The sequence below is a fragment of the Mus musculus genome, chromosome 5 (genome assembly GCF_000001635.26).
Source record: "Mus musculus strain C57BL/6J chromosome 5, GRCm38.p6 C57BL/6J".
In the NCBI taxonomy this organism is placed as follows: Eukaryota; Metazoa; Chordata; class Mammalia; order Rodentia; family Muridae; genus Mus; species Mus musculus.
Genome location: NC_000071.6, coordinates 76,521,594 through 76,548,870, shown reverse-complemented (window position 1 = coordinate 76,548,870; position 27,277 = coordinate 76,521,594). Strand labels below are relative to the sequence as shown.

Here is a 27,277-nt window from a genome sequence, read left to right as displayed (position 1 = left end):
AATCTTAGATCATATATCTTGAATTTTGCTTTAGAAAAACATAGACTGCTAGATTAGTGCCTATTAACCCTATTTTCTAGAAGAATCCATGACTTGCTCAGGTCATATAGAAGGAAAGCCATAACTGAAATCTTGTTCAACCAAGTCTAACTTCTGTCTTTCTTTAAAATCCTTCAAACAAAAGCACTGAGCCAGAATCAAAAACTGCAACTGTCAACTAGCCCTCGAGTTGATGTGCATACAGCCATGAGTGTGTGCACCCCTCTCTATAATGTAACACCTCGGGCTCTGTTGAACTCCCCAGCTCTTTCGCCCTCTTTAGTCAGCATGTGCCGTGGAGCTTCCCGTCAGCGAGAGCACCAGAGATGAGGAGCTGCAAGTGCAGATTCTCCTTGAAACAACTTCCCACCAAGCAAGCAAAGGCCAACACAAGCCCCATTTACATTCATTAGTTCATTTGAGTTGCCTAGTTAGAGGCTGTTTCTGTATTTTATGGAAACTATTAAATTTGCAAAGGCCACTGAATCAGAGAGAGGAGCTGGCTAATTAATTTCTTGGTAAAGTCACCTAAATGTATATAATTCTAGTTGAAATACAATAGTTTGATAAGCATCCTGCGTTTAAGGAATTAAAATTATTTTAATTTCAGAGATTTAGCACTTGTAATTTTCATGCTTTATTATGTATCATTGTTCTGTCTTCACCTCTACACTTGTCATGGCTGGTGTAACATCACATTACAGAAGGGTTCTAAGAATTGCACATTAAGACGCAGGTGTTCATAAATTCTACACTTGCAGGTCCAGGAAGGAGCCTGGCGTCTCTTACCTAGTGCTGCTGACAGAGAGAAGAGAGTCTCCTGCTTCCCAAATGTTCCAAACACTTTTCTAATGAGCAATGTCACAAATGCTCTATCACCCAAAATATTCCTCTCCATAACTTTTCTCAGTGACTCAAGACACAACGTCCCGTTTTGTATAAGTACTTCCTCGGTTACTGTATGCTAAGCTACATTAGTTCAGGTTGAGAGAGCTTTTAAATCATTAAAAAACAAAGGTCTCCAGGGACGTGGAAGACTTATTAGCAACTGTGTGGAGAGCCTTTCCGTTTACAAAGCTCTTTGCATATGTTACTGTGCTAAATTTTCTCAGCATTTCCATGTCAAACACCTGAGAAACTGGTGTTTCACATATTATCATTACCTTTAAATATTACTGTCAAGATAGACTGAATGTTATTAAAAATATAATTTTAGATAAATTTCCCAGAAAAGGATAGGAAATTGTAAAATTGTTTAAGGTTCAATATTACAAAAATAACCACATGCTAGCCACTAAGTATGAAGAATTTTGTTCTTCATATGCTTACATTGAACATTTTAAAGGTTTCTATTATATGTAATAATAGATCACCAACAACAATTACAGAATTACTGAGTGCCCATGGCCTAGGTACCTTTTATACAAAGTCGAATCCATACAATACCCTTGTAATGTACTTCTCATCTAAAATAACCAACATAATTCACAGGTTATTCAAATTAAAATACATAAAAACATGGTTAGCTCTAAGATTTTACCAGTGTGTGATTTTTGCTTGTTTTCAATCCAGGGTCTCACTATTTAGCCTTGGCTAGCCTGATCTGCCTGCCTCGGCTTCCCTAGTACTGAGACTGAAGGCATGTGACACTACATCCAGTCAGGCACTAGAACTTTTAATAAAAGTTACCATGGGGCAACCGACTATAGGCAAATATTATTCTAAGTGGAATAGGTACTTTGATTCTCTGTTATGAAATGAGGCAACTAAGGTTGAGAGAGGGGCACCACCATGTGTAACATCACATTACAAAAGGGTTGTATGTTCTGGTCAGATCCTCCCAGCTATTTCCCCTCGTCTGGAATGGAAATCGCCATGCTCTTTAGCCCTTTTGCTAGGGACTTGGTGACTAAGTTCAACAGAGACCATCGATCTCTTTCTTGCACTTGAGACATCTTTGCCCACCTTTGACAACACATCACAGCTGATGCAACACTCTCATTCTTAACATGCATCACGTCCATGTTAACTGTACATATTAGCGTTTCAGAAACGAGAAGCATTCGTTTTAAACAAAGCCATTAGTTTAAAAGGCAAAGAAGCAAACAGAATGAATAACCGCACGTTATAACCAATAGTTAAGGATGCAAAAAGACCACTGTCGACTGACATTTTTGATGTCACTACACATGTGGACAGCATCGCTGCCAATAGCATTAAAAATAGTAAGCTAAGAAGGATGGGAGTTTCCTATGTGACTTTTCAGTTGACCTCTTGCTACTTTTCAAGTCCAGTGAACTGTTGAGACGTCTGCCCTGATCTCCCCCTCCCATGCTTTAATAAAACCAGTGAGAGCTGTACTCCCAAGGATGTCTGTCTCCCTGCCCTAGCCTTTGGGCTTCTCACCGACAGGATCAGTAGCATTTATCCCAAAGCAGTGTTCACAATGCACCTCAACCACTGACAAGTAATTACTAAAAAAATCAAGGAGGTGAGAAACAAGGAGAAAGGCAAGCAGAATGAGGTTAAATGCCTTTTGGGACAAATGGGATATTTAAAAACTATTACAAATATAGTTAATGGGTAGCTTAAATCAGTAAGTTAAGCTGTAAGCATAAATATTCTGCTGCTAACTTTAGCAAACTTTATAGACAGATGAAAAAAAAATCACAGAGGCTTGAGCCAATTTGATGTACTCACAGGAACCGAAAGAAAGTAGGACCTGTTATAGAGCTGTAGGAGGGCCTGAGTAAACTAGTTGGAAATAAAATATAAGAAAGACAACTGTTTCAGAACACTTTAAAGAAAATCCAATGTTTTCAGAGAGAATTTATCGATTATTAAGATTTTTCCTGTTCAATATGTGTAATAAAATAAAATGCAAAAAACCCCCACAAGAATCTAATTATATTAACTATTAAAATATCTTTTGTTCAAATTGTAAGGTCCCTTGGCATTACTAAAATATCCCTACCTTATCATTAATTATAACATCTCTTTCCAAAGAAAGAGAGGCAAGTTTATAACATGGAGACCCAATCAACTAAAAGTCACAGCTGAACTCGCGGTTTCTTTGCATGAACACACTGTATTAACTATACAGAGCCTGTGAAACTTTGAAGATAACGAGTCAGGCCTGATTCTCACCTTGGAACACTGAAAAACACAAAGGCTCAAAAGTTAACACACGCCTGCCAGTTGCTTATGTAACTAATGAATCTAGCTGTGATTCCTAGCATCCGTTTCAGCTAGAAGGGACTTGACGTCTGTGTAAAGGGTTACCTGCAGTCCAAGGTACGTCTGTGAGGAACTATGCACAGATTTCAAAATCTTCAAACCATAGAAACGTGGGAAGGAATACACTATAGCCCCAAATGAACACAGTAAATATTTGGGGGAATTTAAGTTTAGGGCAACATATAAATGACCTGCAGAAACATGTCAGTTTTAATAGTAGATTAAAATTACCTGTTGAACAAAAACATTGTTGAGATGGCTGGCCAGTCTCCGGGCGAAATGTTCCCTCAGGTCACTGAAGCGCTGCTGCTGCTGCTTGACGGCCAGGAGCATGTCATGGCCTACGGCACAACCACAGTCCCTCACTCTCTCGCTCGCTCGGGAAGGGTAAAGAAGAACGAGAAACACCTCTCCACAACGTGCGTGTGGCGGTCAGAGGACAAGTCTGTGGAGGCCTTCCTCAGCCTTCACCTTTACGTGGGTCCCAGAACTCCAGCTCAGATGGCCAAGCTGTCCAGCAAGCCCCTCTTGAGGACCACCTTGCTGGCCTCCCCTCCGTGATTACTATGCTCACCAACCCCAGGTCCTGGCACACCCAGAGCCTTGTGCATGGTAGACATACAGTCTCCCACTGAGCTGTAGCTCAAATCTGTACTGTGTTAATGATACCCAGACAACTTTTGAAGAATCGAAAGCTATAATGGCTTATTCATGTGCTTTGTAAAACTTTAAAAGGAGAAAAAGTAATACAACACCCTGGTTCGTCTTCAGTATCACCTGGCAACCACTAGAAATAGGAATTTTAGGACCTCAGCCTAGACCTACCGAGTGTGAGGATTTCCTGGTATTTCTAGGTTCCGCTGCCTAGGAACCCCTATCTGCTCCGGCCTGTCCTAACGTCTACCTGTGCTTGTCTGCTACGTCTAAAGCAGCAGCAACGCGCGATTGTAGCAGGGCAGCGAGATGGCTCCGGGGTGAAGGTGCTCGCACACACACCTGGGAATCTGAGCTCAACCCCAAGAACCCTAAAGGTGCAGAAGAACGGAATCTACAAACATGTCCTCTGACCTCAGCACGGACGCTGTTGCACACAGTGTCCACATGCACACATATGTGCACACACATACAATAAGAAACATGTCCTCTGACCTCAGCACGGATGCTGTTGTACACAGTGTCCACATGCACACATATGTGCACACACATACAATAAGAAAGCTATATGTTTACACAAGATCATGGTTAGAGTGCTGCATGGTAGTGCGTGCCTGTACACTCGGCACTAGAGAAGCAGGGGGGACTGTATGTGTGATGCCAGCCTAGGCTATGCTGTGAGAAGCTAACCCCCAACTAAACAAATAAAAACTAGATAGAGCATAAAAATACATTTGTGAAGGTAAAGATGGTCCATCAGAAGGGACTGAAATGAAAACGTTTAGTGTTAATAGGAATTTGTAGGGGAATCTGTGAAACTCATTTGTATAGCTAATAGTCACTTAGCCCAAGTTACTTCTTGTCAAAATATTTCTACCAAGTCCCAGTGTTAGTCTCGGTTCTTGGTCAGATTGTATCACGGCTACACACCTGGGCGAAGAGCAACGTTCATGCACTGCAGCAGGGCGTCAGCAGCGTTGGTGCAGGCCTCGATGCCTCGGGAAGAAACAAGATCTCCTTCCTGAAGGGCCTTTATATGACCTTTGGCCAAGTCCATGTGGTTCTGGAACACATCCAAACACACCACTTGCACGTGCAATTGTGGGGAAAATACAGGCAGGGCACTACTCACCTATCACTCAGTCTCTGTACCACTTTACATCCTGATCTCACAAGGAAGCTGGTTTGTAAGTGAGTTTTACATAACATCACTAGGCTTCCTGCTTTTGCCCTGCTGGTAGCCTATGGAAATGCTCACCACGAGGAACTCTATCTCGGACAGGAGCTTCACATTATTCGTGTTGCTGAGATGGATCAGGTGGTTGCTCTCAGAGATCTGATCCATCTGCTCTTTCACACTTTGGAGCATCTCCTCGTAACTGCTCAGTTTCAGTTCAATCTGGTCCACCTCCGTTAGCGCCTCATCCAGCAACTGCATCAGGGTGTTCACTTGTTTCTCAGAGGCCATGATTGACTGAATGTTGGCCTACAAAGTGAAAGGAAATGTAAAGGTTCCTGCTGTTTAGACGTGTACAGGAAGTGCAGAGGTGAGACGCTGCCAGAGCTCTCTGCGTCAAGTCAGCCAGTGTCTGGTTCACTTTCTCCACAGGATTTTGAAAGGCTTGCTTGCCTCTATACTGAGGTTTGAGACCACACTTCAGAAACTGTGCAGCGATATCATAGGCTCTGTTCTAACACCTCTGGAAGCGCTAGCTCCTTCCCCTCCCTCTCCACACTTGTCCTGCTCCCCTCTGGTAACTGACTCTAGCTCCTCTCCCCTCCCCACACTACCCTGCTCCCCTTTGGTAACTGACTCTAGCTCCTCTCCCCTCCCCACACTTGTCCTGCTCCCCTTTGTAACTGACTCTAGCTCCTCCCCTCTCCACACACTTGTCCTGCTCCCCTTTGGTAACTGACTCTAGCTCCTCTCCCTCCACACACTACCCTGCTCCCCTTCGGTAACTGACTCTAGCTCCTCTCCCCTCCCCACACTACCCTGCTCCCCACATTTATGTCAGCTACCTTTCTCTTGTGTTAGTAAATGCTTACTCTTTGGCAACGACCTATTCAGAGCCTAGGGGATTAAACCCTAGTGGTATCTGGTCATCTACTTTTTTATTCCACCATTGCATAATAAGAACACTCCAATATCTAAAGCCTTAGCCTTAGCCAAATGTCTTCACTGGAAATGGTTTTTAGTGAGTGAGTGTGTGTCTGTGTGTGTGTGTGTGTGTGTGTGTGCGCGCACGCGCGTGTGTAGGTGTGAATATTCACTGACATCTGTGTGAGTAGGCGTGGACAGCAAATGTAGGGTGTCTTCCTTAATTGCTCTGTTCCTTATTATTGAGGTAGGCTCTCTCACCTGAACCCAGAGCTCCCTGATCTGCCTGGTCGAGTCAGAGGACCCACTGTCTCTGAGTTACGCACTGGGACTACAGAAGAGCCACTATGCCCCAAGTGTTTACTTGGGGCCTGGGGGTCTGAACCCTGGTCCTCAGCTTGCATGGCAAGTGCTTTAGCCACTGAGCCATCTCCTCAGCGCCAAGTTCATCTTTTAAACAGCTACTAACAAGCTGACAAAGACACAGTAATCCCACTTCCAAAAGCTCAGGTGCCGAGGCAGAAAGCCTGAGCGTCACCAGCGTCACCAGCCCCCGTGTTCGATCCACTGCAGCACTCACTGCAGCAGGAGCAGCTCTTACCCCATCGAGCACCTGCAGCTCCCGGGACAACTTCTCCGCAAAGGCTTCAGCGTTAGAAATGGCGCACTCGCAGCCTTCCATCATTATCTCGATGTCCTGCTCTTCTCTTGCATTTAACTCTTGGTACTCATCTACCGCTTCTTCATCCCCTCCCGCTACACTCTGATTCTCTCCGCTTGGAACAGATTCTTAAGATAAAAAGGTAAGGAAAGAAAGTTGTCAAAAATGTGAAGAACCCTGGCATGGACGTTAAAATGATAGCTAGTTAGGGCCGATTACAAGCACAGGGCACACTTAGTAGATGAAGGATAGAAAAGAATGATTCAGAATGTATGAAAACAAGTCTCAAACCTCATTTCCACACAGAACCACAATGATGCTGAAGTTAGGTCCTAAGAGCAACAGAAAGCATGCAGTCTAGTATGCTTGCTGACTTACAAGTGTTAAAATGGGCTTTAGTCACAATCTCTCAAAACATAATTCTACTAAAATAGAAAACATGAAGAAATGAACCCAATTTCTCCCTGGTGGCTGCTGCTCTAACAAAACACTGCTGAACTGTGAACATGGGAAACAATTCTCTCCTCGTAGCATTTCCCCTTGTTATTTTTGCTATTTTCATTGTTTTTTGTTTTTTTTAACAAATCTGTCTATCTTTCTTTCACACAACGCTCACGTGCACATGCGTGCGCGCGCACACACACACACACACATACACGCGCACGCCCCTTTCAAATAACTTTGAAGTGAGAAGTGTATTATCAACAAGAAAGTATAAATACTGAAAGTATAAGTGCATTTTCTATACTTTGTTGTTTTCACATGCATAGATAAAACAGCTAAAGATAAACTACAGGAACTAAGTCACAGTCTGGATACTCTTAGTATTTGGTATTTTACTTGAAAATGAGTATTTTCATTTAGCAGGATTAAAATACATTTGTTTGTCTCAGAACAAAACCCTGATAATTCTAAGTGAGCAATGTTTACTCTGAAGAAGATAATAAATTAGGCAGATTTTGCTAGTTCCCAAGGGGGTTAAGGAGATTAAAATTTCTGACATAAGCAATTTACAGATTACTCTCTAGAAATATTTCTAGAGAAGCATTGCTCTATCTTCTTTGTCTTTTCAATGAGACCATTTTGTTGCTTGTGGAGATGCTCAACTATCAGATGTGACTCCATATTAACCACTAGAGGGCAGGTACTGCCTAAATAACCCACCACAGTGTTACACTAAACACTGAAAAGAAACAAGTGTTTTGTCATCAAAAAACTATGTTAGTAGTATTTTCTTTTCCTGAAATAGTCTTTTGGAAGCTAATAATGAATATTACTATTGGTTTGATTACTATATGGATTTTGAATACATGTATCCCTGTACACAACTCCATGAAATACACACCCCATGGATAACAGAGCAAGTGATACATACAGGTGGACTAGAATAGGAAGAAAAGGTGTTACGCACCTTCTGTAACTTTAGGCAGTTCTGGAGGAAAAGGTATGAAGAAGGCAGAGGAAAGGAAGCAAAGAACATTAGCTGGGTAGGAAAGTACACAGATTTAAAACTTTTAACTACTACCCATATCTCGTTTTGAACTTCACGCTAAACTTGGAGTCTCAAGGCAACATCCAGACACAGTGGGACGATCCCTAAGAAGCTAAACTTGCATGCTTGTTTTCTTATTGTCTCGTCGAAGTGCACGTCCCTATTTTCTTTTCTTTTTCAGAAGCAGACGAGACCTTGAGGAAGGACGCTGGGAAGCGAGCCCTTTCCTGGGATTATTTTCAAGTCAGCTCTGACTCATGCATTCAGTGTAGTTATTTTCACTCAAGGTCCAAAGCTTTGCCAGGACACTCCCTCACAAAGGATTAGTCACAAAACACTGTTTCAAAGACTAAGACTGAGGCAAGAAACGAACACAGGAGACTGCGTACAAGCAGGCATTCAAGGATTCAAGTGGAAGGTTGTTTAAATATCTGGCTGCAAGTCAAAGGATAAAAAAGAAAAGGCTTAAACAAAAAGAACTTCCCTCTCCATCTCTAAAACTCCAGCATCCCATTGTCATTTATAAAAACTACCAATGCTGCTGCTGCTGCTGCTAGAACATTTACAATAGCATTGCTGACCTACTTGGCTCATTATTTAGCGCTTCAAAAGAGGTTGTAATGCGGGTTTTCCCTCAACATTACCCAAAGCCTAGAGACATTTACTTCTTAAAAACTGGCATTAATGGCTGTGATTTAGGGCCCATTAGGACTAGTTTTAGACATTTATAAAGCTTTCCCAGAACACTAAGCCAAAACAACAGTTACTGGTCAACAGAAAATGGTTTCTGAAATGACATCCCGAAGGACTTTAGCATCCTTAAAACCAATCTCAGCTGGAGCTCATCTTTATAAATATCAACATTTGGCTGTGTGTCCTGAAAAGTTAAGTACCTTTAAAAAAAAAGTTCAATTTTATCCTTAAAATCAGCAATAGTCTTTGTATTCTTTTGGTAATGTTTTTTAGTGATAGAGTATACATTTTTCAATATAGTTGTCCTAATGAAATACATCAGCTTAAAATATAACTATGTATACATAACATCTGGAAACATAATATTTGGAAACAGAATAGCAAGTTTTTCAATGAATGATTAGCTAATCAGAATATTCTTGCTTCAATTGGTCAAAGTCATTCAAAGCAAATGAATCTGTCAATGACCACACACTACTAAGGGGTCACGTCCTCAGCACACCCACAGTCTAGGCACTGGGGACAGGGCAGCCCCGTGATGCTCATAACTCAGGCCAGTGTCTGGGTGGGGCAGGGTCTGGGGGCTTCTCAGGCCTGACAGATATATCTGCCAGCTTTCTGTCAGTTCTAAGCACCAAGTAGAACTGCTGAGAAGAATAATCTATTTGAAAGGAGAAATGTCCACAACCAAATAAAAAGAGGACCAATAAAGAGGCAAGTAGCTAGATAAATGGTTTGCTTCAAACTATATCTTACATTATTGAATACGGGGCCAGAGACTAACTCAGTGGGTATAGGCGCTTGCCTGGTGACCTGAATTCAATCCCTGGAAGCCATATAAAGATGGAAGGAGAACCAACTTCACAGCATTTCCCTCTGACCTCCACACAAGGGCCATGGGATGCACCCGCCCTCCTTCCAGTGAACACATGGATAAAGTTTTAAGGCAGACGTGATGGCTCACTAGGAATGTTAGGCAGGAGGCCTGCCACGAATTCAGTCAGCCCAGAGTACACAGTGAATTCCAAGCTAGCCTGGGCCTCACAGGGGACCCTGTCTCAAAACAACAGCCAAGCTGGTTTCTTCTGTACAATAAAGCGTGATATGCACACGGCATCCCAGGCCATTCAGAGCCATTCCACGGGAAGCTTACACCCGAGGAAAGGAACTGCAGAGAGTGAGACCTCACTGAACATTTTCATACTTCAGAGTAGAGGCTGTCTTGCCACACAGTCAAATCTGCAAAGGCAGACAAATCACAGGCGCCCTCATCAGCCTCCTGTCCAAGGATTCTGCTGCCCAGAGGAGATGAGATTTATTGAGCATTTACTATAAACCTGAGACCCTTCTTCTTAAGCAAAGAAATGCATTATAAATAATAACTGTGAGTTAGATACTACAAATAAGGGAACCTGAGGCTTCCATTAACTACATAAAGCCAGGACATAGCCGGCAAAGGCAGAATTTAAACTCAGGTAGCGTAACATCAGAACTGTGTTAGTCTTCTGCTGGACATAAAAGTACTGCTGTACGGTCATTTACCCCACAGCTGTTTAAAATAAATTTTAGAGTAAGTATTTAGTAACATTAAAAACAAGTTTGTGCTGAATTCATTCTATGAAAAAAGAATGTTAACAAAAGTGTAAACTTCTCTATTTAGGTATTCATAGAAAAAAGCCTTAAAAAATATATATGTTGAAGGGTTAGCAGCAGTATTTTTTAGGTACTGAGACTGAACCGTGTCCTTGCACACCAATGAGCTATCTCCAGCCGACCACTTCTGATTTTTAGACAGCGTCCACTCTTTTGGGTGAGTCTGACTTTGAGTGGCTTTGCACTCACTCTGGCGCTGAGGCAGGTCTTGAACTGGTGATCCTTCTGCCTCAGCCTCCCAAGCAGGGAGGGACTGCTGCTGCCTGTGCCACCAAGCCCGGGATGAGAGATTCTACTTTAAAATTTTAATATAACAATATCCTACAATGTACGCATATAATGTTTTCAGTAAGGAAAATGATTTTGACATGTTTTATGACATATGGAGAGGCAAACTCAGTATCCTAGTTACTTTGAATAGTGCCAAACGATATAGTCATTTAAGGATACGTGATCCTGCGTATGCCTTCTCCTTCACTTTACCTTCCAAAAGCTGCGAGCTAACATTAACAAAGTCGATTTTCTTGCGCAGGTAGCGCTGGTTCAGCTTCCAAATGCAGGAGATGAAGGCGTTCTTCTCAGCCGTGCTGCTGGCCACCCACTTATAGACCTTCTCAAAATGCAAATCAAATTCCGGGTTTTCCTAGAATAAAGAGTGTAGAAATATGTTTTGATCCTTTCATTTTTTCACTGTTACTATAAAATCTACTTAAAAATTGAGAATGGAAGCTGTCCTTGGAAGGCAAAAAAAGACCATTAGATATCATGTAAGTGGCTAGGGATATACTTTCCTCACAGGGTCAAGGGCCAAGCTCAGTTACTACACACACACATCAAACAAAGACGTAAAGTCCTCGGAGAATATAATTTATAGCAAAGACTGGACAAGCAGCACCATCCTACAGTGGTCACTTCCCCTCTGTGCCCTCAAAGTCTAGGAGTGAGAAAAGGCTTACACACACTTCATGGCTTAACGTTCCGGCTCCCTGTAGTGACATGGTAATGCTATCTAGCTTTAATGTGGCTATCTTCTTTAGGTAGAAATTTTTGTTACATAATTTCTTTGACAATGTGTGCTTGGATACTAACTCCCAATTAAAGAATATGCCTGATTAAAACATAAGGAAAAAAATTTAATCTAAACCCTTGTGTATTTTCTAAGACTGAGGTGAGAAACAAGAGCTGCACTCAGGTTACTGTTTTGAAAATGTAGAATAATTACAGCCATCTCAAAAGGCAGCAGTGTCAGTGCACCTTAAAGTTGTTTAGGGAACGGAGACAATCTGAGTCACATTACACCTTCTCCAAGTCTGCGAGTCGGTGTCCAGTCAGCTTCTCTGTTGCTGAAACCCTGACCAAACCAACCCAGGGAAGGAAGACTTACTTCATCTTACACTTGCAGGTAACTGTCCATCACAGAGGGAAGTCAGGGCAGGAACTCAAGCAAGAGCAGAGGCAGGAAGCACGAAGGGAAGCTGCTGACTGGTGGGCTCCCATGCTCTCACTTAGTATATGCTCTCACTTTAGTATACCTCCAAGGACCACCTGCCCAGGGATGGCACCACCCACAGAGGCTGGGCCCTCCCACCTCAATCAACAATGGAGAAAATGCCCCACAGATATGCCTGGAGGCCAGTCGGATGGAGGCACTTCCTCAGGTGAAGTTGCTTCCTTCCCCGTGACAAGTCTGTGTGAGGCTGACAAACACTAACCAGGACAGCCACTGCACAGCAATGTTTCTTCCTCAAACGCCTCTACCACTTTTCTCTGCTTTGTACCTCTGGCAAGCAGGCAGGACTTTAGGAGATCCAGCAGAGGTCTCAGAGTGACAGTGGTGTGAGCCTTGCTCTGTGCCCCACCAACACACAGTAGGTGTGCTGCTGTGCTCCACTGTGCAATGACTGGGTCAGAGCTAGCCAGGAGGGAAGGTAGAGGGAGGGCCCCATTAACTGAGAGAGGGAGAGAGCTCTGGTGACATTCACAGGACCCTGCTGAGCTCAACTGCCTTGAGCCCTTTAATGTGAATACTGAGTCATGCCATGTCCTTGAAGTTTGAGCACACTCAAAGAAAGGTATAAAATTTATAGCTTTAAAATTTTATTTAATCACCTCAAAATAAAGTGTGTAAGCCCACATCACTTCCTTTATTTGAACCACAAATGTCCAATGCCCAGATTGGCTCCATCAGCTGCGGAGTCCTCATTTCACTTGAGAGGATTAAAACAGAAAGACCCCCTCCCTTATGTACGACACATGCTTTTGAATCAAGGCTTACCAAAACAATGACTATTTTAGAGTTAACTCACACAACATATTACTTTGAAATCCATACTAATTGATAGAATTTTATATTAAGTATATTTAAATAAAGAAATATATAGTATTAAGTTTATTTTGCTCTAGTTTATGTAGTTTGAACACAAATATAACTGTAGCTTTAACAAAGTAAAAAATTGAACCAAGCACATGTATGTAGTTTTATTATTATTAAGTGGTCTAATAGCAGGCCTGAAGAAGCAGAGATGAACGCATTTTAGACTAGCAGGGGGCAGACCTGCAGCCACAGAACAAGCTTAGACCATCTCAGGACACACACTGCTCTATGGAACAAGAAAGACTCTTCCTGAACACAAGCAAAGGACTGTGGAAAACTTACTTTGATGGCATCTTTGGCGTCGACCACAGCAAGGTCTCGCAGGGCCCAAGCAATCTGCCTTTTGTAGAAATCTCCCTTGTCGGATTTCTTGACTTTGACCACCTTCACCTGCACGGGGCGTTCAGTGGTCACTGTTGAACAAAGCACACAGACACGACTGTTAGCCTATCAGTCCCCGACTCATTCTTCCTGCACACACTCTAAATGTGGCTCTTGGGAACCTGGACGGCAACACTGAAGTAAGGCAATGCTTTGTGAAAAGTCAGCCGAGGCCGTTACAGAGTCCTAAAGGAAGCATCTAAACCAGACTAGAGAGCTGGAGGCTGAGAGATGCCCGAGAGGTAAAGCTTCAGGCCTCTCTTACAGAGTGTAAGAACAGAGATCTAGTGACTGATATGCATAAGTCTGAGAGTCCTGAAAGAGCCTAATGCCTTCACGAAGAGCAACAGGAAGTATTCAACACAGACAGCACGGCGTAATATGCGGTGGATAGGAATGAAGTTACCACAAAGGGTGGATGCTCAGCTCTTCGAGGGCTCCAGCGGAGGCAGCAAGGGATGCTATTGGAGAAATTACAGGCTCTAGGTTCCAAAATACAACTCTGGCGTAAGAATGGAGTTTAGATTTGAAATAAATGCTGATACATTTGAAAAGCAAATGGCTTTCCAAACAACAATGAACAAACAAACAACAAACCCCCAAATACTCTCTTAGAAATTTTAATATACCCAAATGGACTAAAGCAGAGGTCCACAACCTGGGGGCTGAAAGGCCTTTTCACAGGGGCCACCTAAGACCATCTGAAAACAGATATTACAGAAAACAAAATTACAGCTATGAAGCAGCAACAAAAATGTTATGTTTGGGGTCACCACAGCATGAGGAACTGTGTTAAAGGGTAGCAGCACTAGGAAGGTTGAGAACCACTGGACTAAAGAATATTTGGGGAAGATACGCACTAAACTACACTTGCTGGGCAAAACTGTGCCGTCACCCCACCTCCCACACTAGTCCAGCACTGCTACCTGCTTCTCCTGCCAAGTTTGCAAGAAGAGAATAACTCCAAACACACAACTATTCTAGTGAGGACACCAGGGGCATGTACTGGCTTATTTAATAACTATGGCTAACCAGCCGAAGGTATCGAGAAGAAAACTACACATAAATGAGGAACATGAATGCAAAATTTTAAACCAGTATACTGGCAAACAGGGCATTTATAAAACGTACCATTTTGTTTCATCAAGTTACATTATAACTGGTAACAACACACAGACCAAAGGAAGAAACTTTTAAAGAAAACAGCAAGGCTTATAAAAGCAGAAAATAAACATGTTTATGGGCATAATCATCATTAATAAAAATGCAAGTTCCCTACAACTTAAAAGATAGCTTAAAAACAATCCCAATCAAAACACAACAGAATCTGGAACTTAAGAAGTTGATTCTAAAATTAAGATGAAAGAGTAAAGAACAAAGTAAAACAAAATGAGATTTAAGAAAAAAAATCGTGAAATACAAACATGTGCTCATTCATTCACACACAGACAGACAGACAGATACAAATACACAACACTCTCTAAGACACAAGTGAATCAAAACCTTTACAAAATAATGCAGTAAAAACCATAAAGCATCAAAGTAATTTTATTTAATGATAATTAAATTTCATTAAGAGTAACCACAAAAAGTGTAAAGATAAGCCACAAAACAGAAAGTATACAACCACATAATAGAAATATCTATGCAGCTAATAGATCTATCTTATAATACCTACCCAGATAATCATAATTAAGAACAACTATACAAATCTGGGTAATGACCATCAATCCAATAGGAAACCATACATTACTCAAGTAAACGGCCAGTCACTTCACAGAGGACACTCAACCCCATCATTAATCAGGAAAGTGCATTTCAAAACCACAGGCAGATACTATGTCACGCTGCCATCCTGACAACTAGTCTGTCAGAAGCAACTGTTGATTAGGGTGTAGAGAACACAAGGTAACCAACCACACTGCTGTGGGAATGAAAAGCATCCCTTTTAAAAATAACTGCATATTAGAGCAGAATCCACATCCAAGAATCTGCCTTAAAATAATTTTGGTGTGTAAGCACAAGACAAGCACAAACACATTCACAGACGAGTTGTTTAAACAGCAAAGCTCAGGCACAAACCTACTGCTCACCCTGGTGGGGTGGGTATGGGGACCATGGGACACTCACAGCGGAGCTTGCCATGGCAGTGACTATGATGGTGTTAGAGCCTTGTGTAAGAACAGATTCAACTCATGGCCAGCTGTGCTAGCAGACTGCGTAGGCGGGTGGAGCAATATAAACTCCAGGCCAGCTGGAAATACAGAGTGAAATCATGTCTCAAAAACAAAACAATAAAAACTCCAGAATAAAACGAAATTCTCATGAATCTACTGCTGAATGGGAAGGGTCACAAGGAATTTTAATTCAATTTATTAAACGTTTAAAGACAAGTAAATGGAAATTACACATGGGGAATGTGGTAAGATGCAGGATCCCAGACACTGACCACTGGAGAGCAGAAAGGAATGGGGTAAAGAAGAGCTGTTGTCACCCTACACTGCGCACCCGGAGTCCTCCTTTTCCCTTGTCAGCCACCTTAGACATACACTATAAAAATTCTCTTACAGCATCCAGCAATCAATATTAACAATTAAAATTAACTTATCAGCCCAATAACTCTCCCAGTTATAGAAACAATGAGAGTATGACCTAAGGAAGGTATCAAGTACATATTTTTGCTTAATAACCACCTACCTGTGGCACACAGAAAACAGTTCTTCTTCTTCTTGCCAGCTTTGCAGACATTCACGATGCTCAGCAGGCGTTCATCATTTGGTGTGAAGATATCTCTCTGCAGCGCATGCTTGATTGCTGTCATCTTTTCTCAGCTGAAAAACATTTAGAATAATTCTCAAAACCACTGCCCTCCCTCATAAAGTGTTCCATTTATGACTTGAACGATACATTCTTAATACATAAATATATTAATCATCTACAACATAAAAGCATGGGGCTTCAAGTTTGGAAATAAAATCAGAGAAACCAGTATATATATATATACACACACACACACACACACACACACAAGATACTACCCATATATACAAATATGCAAGCACACACACACAAGTACAAATAACCAATAAATATACTAAAAATTATTCATTACAGAGCTGAGGAAACAGCTCTGTTGGTAAAGTGTTTCCTAGTACGTGGAGGACACAAGTCCAATCTTGTTTAATTTCTAGAGCTCACATAGCAAGCAGTGGGGAAGCAGAGACAGGCAGATCCCTGGAGTTCACTGACCAGACAGCTTCACCCATTGGTGGAATGCCAATCTGGTGAGACACCATGTCCAAGAAAAGGGGTATGAATGGTACACTGAAGAACACCATGTGCAGTTGCCCTTGGGTTTTTGCAAAGATGCATACCAGAAACCCCAAATATTCCATACCATTATCCACCTGGGAAATGCGACTGAAATCCACAGTGAGATAGCTACTGCTTTCAACTGTTGGGAGAGCTAAAATCCCAATGGACACACAGCAGCACTGATGAAGGAAACTCCCACACAGCTGGGAGGATCACAAATGGTTCGGAGGCTTTAGAAAACAGTCCGGCACTTTCTTCTACAAGTCAAGCATGCAACTACCATTATGAGCCAGCCCCCATCATACACTAACTTTAAAAATGCCCTTCAGCTAGATCTTTTTGGAGGCATCTTCTCAACTGAGGTTCCCTTTCAGATGACTCTAGCTTGTGCCACAATGACCTAAAACTAGCCAGCACGCCTGTATTACTCAGGGGTTCTCTTCCTGCACAAACATCAGACAAAGAAGCAAGTTGGGGAGGAAAGGGTTTATTCAGCTTATACTTCCAAATTGCTGTTGATCACGAAAGGAAGTCAGGACTGGAACTCAAGCAAGTCCGGAAGCAGGAGCTGATGCAGAGGCCATGGAGGGATGTTACTTACTGGCTTGCTTAGCTTACCTTCTTATAGAACCCAAGACTACCAGCCCAGGGATGGCACCACCCACAATGGGCCCTCCCATCCTTGATCACTAATTGAGAAAATGCCTTACAGCTGGATCTCACGGAGGCATTTCCCCAACTGAAGCTCCTTTCTCTGTGATAACTCCAGCCTGTGTCAAGATGACACCCAAACCCAGCCAGTACAATGCCCCTTAATATGTCCTAGGGCCCGGATGTGACATTAAAGCTCTACTCCATCTTACGCTATGGAAACTGTCTCTGGGCTTTGTTCACTGTTTCCCTTTTTCTCAAATTCTTGTCACTGCAAATTCCAACTTGCCCTCAAGGATTCTGATAACACACTGCCTCTTCTTTGAAGCCTTCTCTCCTAGAAAAACTCCTCTTCTGTCCCCATCTTACCTCTGCTGACTACAGCTCTTCCAACCTGTGTTTTATAGCTAGCGCCGTCTAGCCTCTACTACTCCGAAAAGTAGTTCTCTGTTGGCAAGAACCTTATCTTATCCATCTTTATATTCCTAGCATTTGCCGAGAGGCACACAGTGCACACTCAGTAAACATTTTAGGGAATACTGTCCCACTCAATAACAGACCAGGGATCGCTCCCTCAGAGTTACCTCTTTCCAACTTTCGCATCTGTAAGAGAATACCCAGATTCAAACTCTACTGTAATTGATTGCTTCCTCCATGCCAACGTGAAATCTGTGAGCATATCCTGTAACTTCTTCATCTACATATCCTATCCCTCTCCCCCACAACTTGCTGCCAACACAGCCACCAAGACTTACTGCCTTTAAGTAATAGCACCCGTTATCTCTTTCTTTTTTCTTTAGGCTTCTACAAGTTCCCTGAAAAACTAGTAAATAACTTTAAAGCAGTTCTCATTCTACCACACACCTGGTCAACAGCAACCCAGCTTTCTCAAGACATGCCTTGCACTCAGAACACTCTGTTCTTTCTTTGCTTAAGCACTTTCCCATGCAGGGCATACCACTATCTTTTCCTTATTCAAACCTACATTTCTCCATTTGTATTTAGTTGACTCAATGAAAGTCTCAATCCACACGGCTCTTTTCATGTAAATGTATAGAGCCCTTACTGTATTTACGAGGCAAATGCTTGCTATCTAATGGGGACATGAGTGTCATCTCCTAGATCTCCACAGCCATCTCTTGAGTAGTAGGAGGAGGAGGGGTGCTCTATCACAGGTTTGTGTGTTGGGTACTCACTAACAAGCTCTTGGCGTAACCTGCTTGATTGCAATAGTAAAAGCTGGCCAAAAGAACCATTAGCAATGGCCAATATTCACCATAGTACATGGTAAACGGTAAAAACAGCAGAGGGCTGGTCATAACTCATGAAGGAATTAGACATAAGCATTGCTACTATATTGCTATATTATATTGCTAATATAAATATTGCTATTCACTAAGTGCCAGGCAGCACTCTGGGGTATAATGGAGAATCTTTAAGACATGAACGGGTTGACGTAGCATTGTGATAGTCAGTCTTCTTTGGATCTAGAGATGAATTCTCCAGTGTTTATACTGAACTTTACATTATGCCAGTATTATTAATAGTGGCCTTCACAACTATTTCCCAGGTCTAAAAACCACGCCCATATTCTGGGTTCTCTTTAGATCTTCGCCTTCTAAAACCTCAAGGCTGCCCGTTACAGAGGCAGCTAACCTCGGTTCATTGTGTACATACATACTTCCTTCAGCTTAATAGGGCCATCGTTACACTGTGTGTCCATGCTAGTGCCTTAGTGGGTTGGGCCCATGTACTGCAGTGACATCTCAACTCGGAGACATGTCATCCAGAAAAAAAAACTGTTCAGAGGCTGGGCAATGCACTTAGAAGATTTATAAGGACATGTTATATTGATTCGGACCAGCAGAAGCCCAGGTCACGTCTTTCTCTTCCAGGCCACGCTAGTAGGACAAAAATGAAATCTGTCCCGGATGGGCGGAACTGTGGACAGAGACTTGGCTGCCTCCCGGCTCCGCCTTTTCCCAGAGCCCCGGACAGCACCGGCTAAGGAAGGACGCAGCCCGGGTTCTGCAGCCCCGAAGTGGAGCAGGGTGGGTGGGCCGGGTCACTGGGGAGTGGCCGACCCGGCGCGGATGCAACACTGCCTCCACTTAGGCTACCACCTCCAAGACCGCAGGTCCCCGGCCGGAAGCTTACCGCGAGGCCAGCCGGCCGGCCGAGGTTGGTGCTCCAAGACGGACTCAGGAAGGGCGCCGGCAGCAATAGCAGCTTTGAAGCACTTTTCATTGAACAGGGAAAAGCAGCGGCCAGAACCCGCCACTTCCCGTATCCGGTCACGTGTCTCTCTGCACCGGAAGTTGACCCTGTGGAGCCGGAAATGGAGACAGTAGAGGAAAAACAGATTGGCCAATGGACTTGGAGGAGGCGGAACAGCGCTTTGATGGATGGGGCAGAGGCGGACTGTGGGCGTGGAAAAGACAGGGGCGGGGCTTGCAAGCACATAGGCCAGTGATTCTCAACCTGCGGGTCAAACGACCCCTTCCTTCATAGTGGTCATATAGCAGATATCCAATATATCAGATATTTGCATTACAATTGATAACAGTAGCAAAATTACAGTTTTAAAGTAGAAATTAAATAATTTAATAGTTGGGACCCACTGCAACATGAGGAAAGGTATTAAAAGGTTGCAGCATTAGGAATGTTGAGAACTGTTAGCATAGGCTGATTTGAGGAGTTGATAATGGTGATGTTTCCTTTTTGTAGACGTACCCATTCTAATATTTGTAGCAACTCATTTGAGAGCGCATTAAATGTTCTCTCCTGTGCATATGTAAAACCCTGCTAACTAGATTCTTGGAAGAACTTTAGTGAGTTAAGTCAGATTCTCTGGGATAGATGTCACTAGTACCCTTAAGTTCTGGACACTTAATTCCCATAAACAGCTTTGGTCATTTACCCACTTCATACTCTACCCTGACTGCACAGACCTTCTTCTTGGGTGTTTTTTTAGAAACTTCACCCATGCCACCTCACATCAGATACTGAAATAGAATCTTTGTTTTAAAGGTGATGCTTGCTTGTTTCAGTGTGAGAAACATAAATGATGCCGAGAGTTCGAGCTATAAGACAAGTGATTCATTTAGGCCGCATCCCTGGCAGGGATTGAGTGCTGCAAATTTTGATTTCCAGGTTAAAAAATAAAAATTAAAAAAAGCCATTCAATTTTTTTATACTGAAGGAGTTCGCAATGAGGTAGGACTAGAAAAGGTGATTGCGAAGTTAGGATAACATACTCTACCAGGATGGTTTTCTTTCTTCTTTTTTTCTTTGCTGTTTTTTTTCCATTTATTTATTTACTTTGCATGTGGATCTTAGCCTACCCCTCCTTCCAATTCTCACCCTCCTTCCCAGCCTCTCCCTCATTCTCTGCTTCCCTTCTCTTCTGAGAAGGGGTGGGGTGGAGACCTTCTTGGATACCAACCCACCCTGTGACATCAAGTCACTGCAGGACTAGGCACATAGGATGAATTTTTTGTTGTTGTTGTTGTTTTGTTTTTCGAGACAGGGTTTCTCTGTGTAGCCCTGGCTGTCCTGGAGCTCACTTTGTAGACCAAGCTGGCCTCGAACTCAGAAATCCACCTGCCTCTTCCTCCCAAGTGCTGGGATTAAAGGTGTGCACCACCACCGCTCGGCATGAATTTCTTAAGAATATGACAGATGAGCTGTGCACAGTATTTGCACCGTTTATCTTAAGATAAAATTTTGGGAGACCTAGGAGAAATAATGAATAGGGACATGTTTGTTGCTACAATGATCAGCTTCTAGTCGGGGTTACTTGAGATGACTCTCACAGGATCTAGTTCTATATATTTGGATAGACTTCCCTGGTGTTTCCTCCTGAGCTCCAGAATGTTTGCCTTGGACATCTTAGCTGACAATTCCATTTGGGTGTTTTTGTTGTCATTTGGTCTTCCATTTTGTTCTTCCCCCCAACCCCCTGTACCTATGTTACAGCTCTCCTCACAGTTGAGAAGTGAGTGGTATTCCAGAAGGCTAGACTCTTCTGAACTCCTGAACTCCAGATTTTTGTATCCACTTCTCTGCCTCTGATATTTCTGTTTGGATAACTGAACAGCAATAATAATAATGATTATATAATATTTATATTAAATTATATTATATCTATACTCATCTGCTCATGCCCTCAGTTGGGTTTTAAATCTCTACACACATCACTTCAAAATGATGCCCAGACATGATGGCGATGGGCTAAACCTCTCAACCTGTAAGCAAGTTCCAGCTAAATGTCTTCCTTTATGAGAGTTGCTGTGGTCACGGTGTCTCTTCCCAGCAATGGGACACTGAGTGATCCAGGAGTGTCCGTGGATTCTGTAGTTCTGCCTTCAGCCTGAGGGTGCTGAGAAAGGATTTGTAGATTGGAGTAATGATGATTGGTGATGCTATAGTGTTGATGATTGTGGATATTGGCTGAATTAATGAGAGATAAAAACATCTTACTTCAGGCCACTTCTTCCTTTATATAAAATTGAATAATAAAGTGTGTTGATACAAGCTCTGCTGAAAGGAAAGATTCCCTGGGTATACTGAGTATTCCTAAGAGCTATCCCCAAGTGAGAGTGACATGCACTAGGAATTCAATGTTACTGACCAGTTAGTGTGATGTGTCAACCTATCTATGAGGCAGATCAAATCCTTCATTATGTATTTGGTAGACATAAAGAACTCCTATGTGGCTAGGGAAGTGAGTTGCAGAAGAGATACCAAAATGATGTCTTGAAAGTAAATGATGGGGGGGGAGTCTGAACTATCCATTCTTGAAATTATGTGTGTTTCCTGAACCTGGTCGACTTTTCTATTCCATTTTCATACTTCAACAGGTTGTTTCTAAAACTGCACCGGGGAACTGGTGGAACTAATAATATATCCACCTCATGAGAGATGACCCTTGTTTTCCCAGTAGAGAATTGTTCCCTGCTTCAGAAAGCATGTCTTGCAGAGCAGTGAGGACCTGTGTGACAACTCTTACTGTGGTTTTCTGGAGATTTCACAAGGTGCTTCTAGCCATCATAGATCCCAAGCCTTCAGATCTGTTGGGGCAAAAGGTTGGGTAGTAGGGCAACTTGTATGAGATCCCTTCTGGGCAACATACTTTGCATTAAGTTCATTCTGTCATTATTCTGGGAAAGAATCCAGTCACTCTTCTTTATTCTTGACAGAGTGAGTTCATTCTGACCCTCCCGCTTTACCATCCTTCTGACTCTCAGAACCCATTCAGCACTGTTCTGGCATCTTAGCCACATCTAGGAAGCACAATGGCTGTGTGTTAAAATTTACTCCTCCCGTCCTTGCCAAAACATTGAATGGCAAGTCGGCTGATGTCATCTGCTTCCTCTGGCCAGCCTTACACCTGTATTTATTTTTCTGACTTCATACTTTCATACATTCCACTTGTTCATATTGGCACATATTAGCCCATTTTTGCAGTATCCTTTGAGTTAGCATAGTTTGGTGAGTATCAACCTCAGGTGATTTTCAGTCCTTGAGGGACATTTGACAATGTTTTGAGACATTTTTGGTTGTCATTACTGAAAGAGGTCTGCTGACATCTAGTGGATACAAGCCAGAGTTGGTGGTGAACGATCTATAACATTAAAGATAGCCCTTCACAGCAAAGAACTATCCATTGCAAAAGGTCCCAGTTGTTAGAAGGGAGGAACCTTTGCTGTAGCTTTCTCTAGAGCAGGGCTTGCTGTTTCTCACAAAGGCTGGGCTGGGATAACTTGATTATGGAATCGAGGCAACAAGGAAGAAACGTGATAGGAACGGGAAGTGAAGGAGATAGAGTTATACTTTGAAGCAAGTTTCTTTGCGATGTTTCAAGACATGGGGAGACTGTTCTTCAGTGTCAAAAGGAGAGAGACATCGAAGTAGAGAAAATTCTGAGAGTTTAAGAGTGTGAAATATGACAGGAAAAGTATGGGCTCAGGACTCCAAGACCAAGTTCTCAGCACAAAGGAGATGTATTTATCCCAGAGGGACAGAGGACAGGGATAAGAGACAAACACAGGAGATAGACGATGAGGGAGAGGAGGAAGGGACAAAGGAGACTGAGGAGGGGTATTTGTCTCAGAATGGAAAGGAGGCAGAGTGCATGGGACATAGTGGCTTCTAAAGGTAAAGGGGAAACCTCCTGTTAGAACGAGGTGTTTAATTTTAATTGGGCATGTTAATTAGAGGAGCCAAGAGAGGCTTTTGATGGCTGGACTTCAATATTTTGATAGCTGTGTCTTGGTAGTCAGCCTTAGAAGGAGGAGGAAGTGGCCAAATAAGGAAATAGACCTTGGTGGCTAGCTGCAGGAATGTAATCTTTCAGTTTGGCAAGGCAGAGGGAATGGGGGAGAAGGGCAAGGCCAGCCAGAGCCGTGTTTGCCACGCTTGAGTTGGCCAGAGCCCCTTTAGAGTCTACACAATGTCTTCACTCTAAATTTCAAAATCCCATTACCTTTCTATTCGACTTTGTAGATGGTGTTTCCAGGCTATGAATTTTGCTTGGAGCATCTTTAGCCCTTGGGCTTCTGTTCCGTTTATGGTTAAACACTGAGGCAGGAGCTCAGGCACAGTCCGCTGTGTGGCTCTGCTACCCCAGAGACCCTCTGGCTTTCACAGTGAGCTATGATGGTTGTGGTACTTTCTGAGAACCTCAGAGATCATCTTACTATTCTACACAACTGAAAAAAGAGAAGTGTTGATCTGTTGCTTCCCCTGCCACTGGTCACCATTTCACCCTTCGTGTGACTACAGGGATGAATCATGCAGACGTCCCAAGCTGTAGCATTGTCTGCAACGACATACCAGGGAGTGAGAGAGGCACGTTGCTGTCATATCATCCTTGAGAGATGCTAGCTGACACCAGTGGCTGGCCACTGCAACAGGTATCTAGACTGAGAGATGAAACTTGAAGGACTTAGTGCTACTCAAGGAAACAGAAACTGCTGGTCCCTCAGTGTCTCTTTGAGGTAATGGTTTCTCCATATTTTCAGCTGCCTGAGTCGATCCTGGATTTCCTATCTCTCACACTCTACATCTGGTGACTCTAGAAAACCTGTTCTACCACCAAGATGCACGCCAAATCTAACCACTCCCCAGCCTTCCCACATCCTTCCTGGATTTCTCTGTAACATGCCCCTCTAGACTTTCTGTCTTCAGTCACACTTGGGTCAGACACAGGGTTCAGCACTTGATCTACTCTGCACACGGGAAACTTGGTAATGATACCACTGGCAAGCCCACACTCACTCCCTAGAAATGGAAGCAAGCCAACATATTAATTTTTATTGAAAATCAGATTTCATGGTTTTTTTTTTTAGATTTCATGTTAAGTTTGCTAAATATGTTGAGCTTATATTCCTCCATCATCCCAAGGCATATTAAATTATGATTTGTTTGTATATTACAACTGGAGGATGTGATCTCCCATAAACCCACATTTAAGCAATAGAAAGTACCTTTCTGGAACACGGCATTTAAACTGCACAAAGATAGGTCTGTTCTTAACCAGGTAGGTTAGGAATTAGCCTTTACCTTTAATAAGGGACTTTAGCCTTCCGAGGAGAGAGGTGAGATGCGCCCTAAAGATTACAGTTGCCTTGGGGTGGTATAGGAATCTAGTAGTTCTGTTAGAGCTTGCAACCCTTTCCCCACAGACTCTAGAGTCTTTCAGGAAAAAATACTGAAAGTCAGGAGTGAGCCAACATAGAGAATTAAACAGTGAGATGGACCAGCCCATAGTTAGGAGACAATCAGAGCCTGGCCTGTATAACACATCCTCCCAGCTAGGATGGTTGAATGAGACCTGCACAAAATCTCACTATCCGAACAAAACATCAATAAAATGTTAGTTATCTAGAAAGAATCCAAGAGTGGGGTAGAAATAAGCTGGTTCTGATCATTATGAATTTACTTTTCTGCAAATTTTACTTTAAAAATATAAAACTTTTTTTTTTAAAGCGTGATGTAAGTGGGAAAAACAAAACAAGACCGAACAAGAGCCCGTGAAAGGTACACAGGGTAGAAAGTCTGTGACATCACAGAGGTGTGGGTTCCGCTTTGGTTTGAGCCTTTAGCGAGTCAGCAGACACAAGGAGAGTTATTTGATCCTTCTGCTCCTCATTTCCTCATCTGGAAATTTAAAATTATAGGCTCCATTTGTGTATCAGTATCCACTCAGGTGGGGAGTCACTTGTTATATGTTTTTACTGCCTTAATAGTCTCAGCAATGTTAACTTTTAGGGGAACTTACAGTTTTTCTGTTAACTGATCTTTTGGTTAATGGTAGAAAAAAAAATTGAAATCACAATACATTGTTTTATTTGTGGTGTTTTCTTTTTCAATTTTTTTTAAGTGTGTTAGAATTTATGTAACGAATGGTGCACACCTTTAATCCCAGCACTTGGGAGGCAGAGGCAGGCAGATTTCTGAGTTCGAGGCCAGCTTGGTCTACAGAGTAAGTTCCAGGACAGCCAGGGCTACACAGAGAAACCCTGTCTCGAAAAAAAAAAAATCTAACAATTTTAATCACTTAAAAAACTTTTTTTTTGTTGTTTTTTTTGTTTGTTTGTTTTTGGAGATAAGGTCTCACTTCGAAGTCATGCTGACTGGGAACTATCTGTGTAGATGAGGCTGGCCTTCTGCCTCTGCCTCCAGAGTTCTGGGATTAATGTATGCATAACTACACCTGGCCTCAATTTAGTCGCCTTTTTACATAGAGTTTGATGGAGGTTTTGAGTACATTTATTGTGTGCTGAGTCACCTACCATAATTCCAGCCCTCAGGAGGCTGAGGCAGGCAGATCTCTGTGAGTTCAAGGCCAGGCTGAGATACAGAGTGAGACACTGTCTCAAGAAAAAAAAATACAATGATATAATTTATAATATTGTGTGATGTTACCACACCCACTTCAGAAGAGTCCTCTGTTGCAAAACTGAAACTCTGTATCCAAGAAACAACTTCCCTTATTTTTCTTAGCCCAAGCTGACGGCTACATTTTACAAAGTCTCCTTCCAGCTTCTTCTCTCCTCTCTCTATTTGCATATATGATACTTCCTTTCAATAGGATTTTGGGGACAGAGAATTTTATAACTATTGTTGTAAGAGAAATATTTATTTATGCAGCTCTATAATATCTGGAAAGTAATTGTGTCAATTAATAATCTACTGGCCCAAATTTTGTCCAAGAAAGCAAAGGTGTATGCTCACAGTCTTGGCTCCATCCCCCGGTAGGTGGAGTGTACCCCCCATTTCAGACTTTGACCTTGACTTGCTTGCTTTCACCGACTGGTTGCTAGTGGATCTGACATGAACAGAAATTTGAAAGTTCCTTGAAAAATAGGCTTCTCCTTTATGCCTTTGGCCACGTGTAAGTCCTTGGATCTTATAATACTAAAAATCTACTTGCCATCATTGTGATTGTTAGACATGGATGAATAGAGGAAACGTGACAGGATATGTTGGGCTTCCCTTTTCTGAGAGGAGCTGTACTAAGAGGACAGCAGAGAAGGGAGCATTTCCAGGAAGAAAACAATCCCAAATAACAAGTGAAGCAGATGTGGCAGAGCCAGAAAAGAAATTCAAGTAGAGGATCATGTGAGTTATCTGTTTCTTATAAAGAGATATAGAGTGCCTGGGAACAGCTGGATGAGAGAAACATGGCATGAGCAACAATAACTAGCACTGAACCGTGAGGAAGTGCTCCAAAACTTATACCCAGATGTATAAATATTAGTAAGAATTAACATTGTAAATACTTTGGCTTTGTTAGGGAAGTATAGTAGATAAATCATATGCCAAATATTAATGTCATTAAGAGACAAGGATAAGAGAGAGAATATAAGCACATAAAATCAAAGAAGAAGAAACCTCAGGCTGCTACATTTTAGTTGCAAATATTATTATAAATCCACTAACATGAGCTTCTGTTTTCAAAAGCAGCATGCGTTTCCTAGATCTGTTGATCTTTAAGAAAGCGTGTGTGGTCAAGCATCC

The 27,277-nt window shown here is 42.4% G+C and overlaps 1 protein-coding gene across 7 annotated transcripts in view; it reads right to left on the bottom strand.

The window, feature by feature from the left end:
- Window positions 1–19,564, bottom strand: part of Exoc1 (exocyst complex component 1) — a 40,992-nt gene extending 21,428 nt beyond the window's left edge. For 2 of the 7 annotated variants that reach the window (NM_001289770.1, NM_001289771.1), the window contains exons 1-8: window positions 19,409–19,560; window positions 15,983–16,116; window positions 13,187–13,317; window positions 11,014–11,173; window positions 6,633–6,820; window positions 5,189–5,416; window positions 4,861–4,993; window positions 3,508–3,617 (exon numbers count right to left, since the gene is read on the bottom strand). In NM_001289770.1, the coding sequence (NP_001276699.1) occupies window positions 3,508–3,617; window positions 4,861–4,993; window positions 5,189–5,416; window positions 6,633–6,820; window positions 11,014–11,173; window positions 13,187–13,317; window positions 15,983–16,106 (1,074 nt within the window). In that variant the 5' untranslated portion in view covers window positions 16,107–16,116; window positions 19,409–19,560. Of the gene's footprint in view, window positions 1–2,739; window positions 2,794–3,507; window positions 3,618–4,860; window positions 4,994–5,188; window positions 5,417–6,632; window positions 6,821–7,762; window positions 11,174–13,186; window positions 13,318–15,982; window positions 16,117–19,408 lie in introns of those variants that run through there. The other 5 variants (NM_001359370.1, NM_001359372.1, NM_027270.2 and 2 more) reach the window with 5 other exon arrangements.
- Window positions 19,565–27,277: the final 7,713 nt, after the last annotated feature.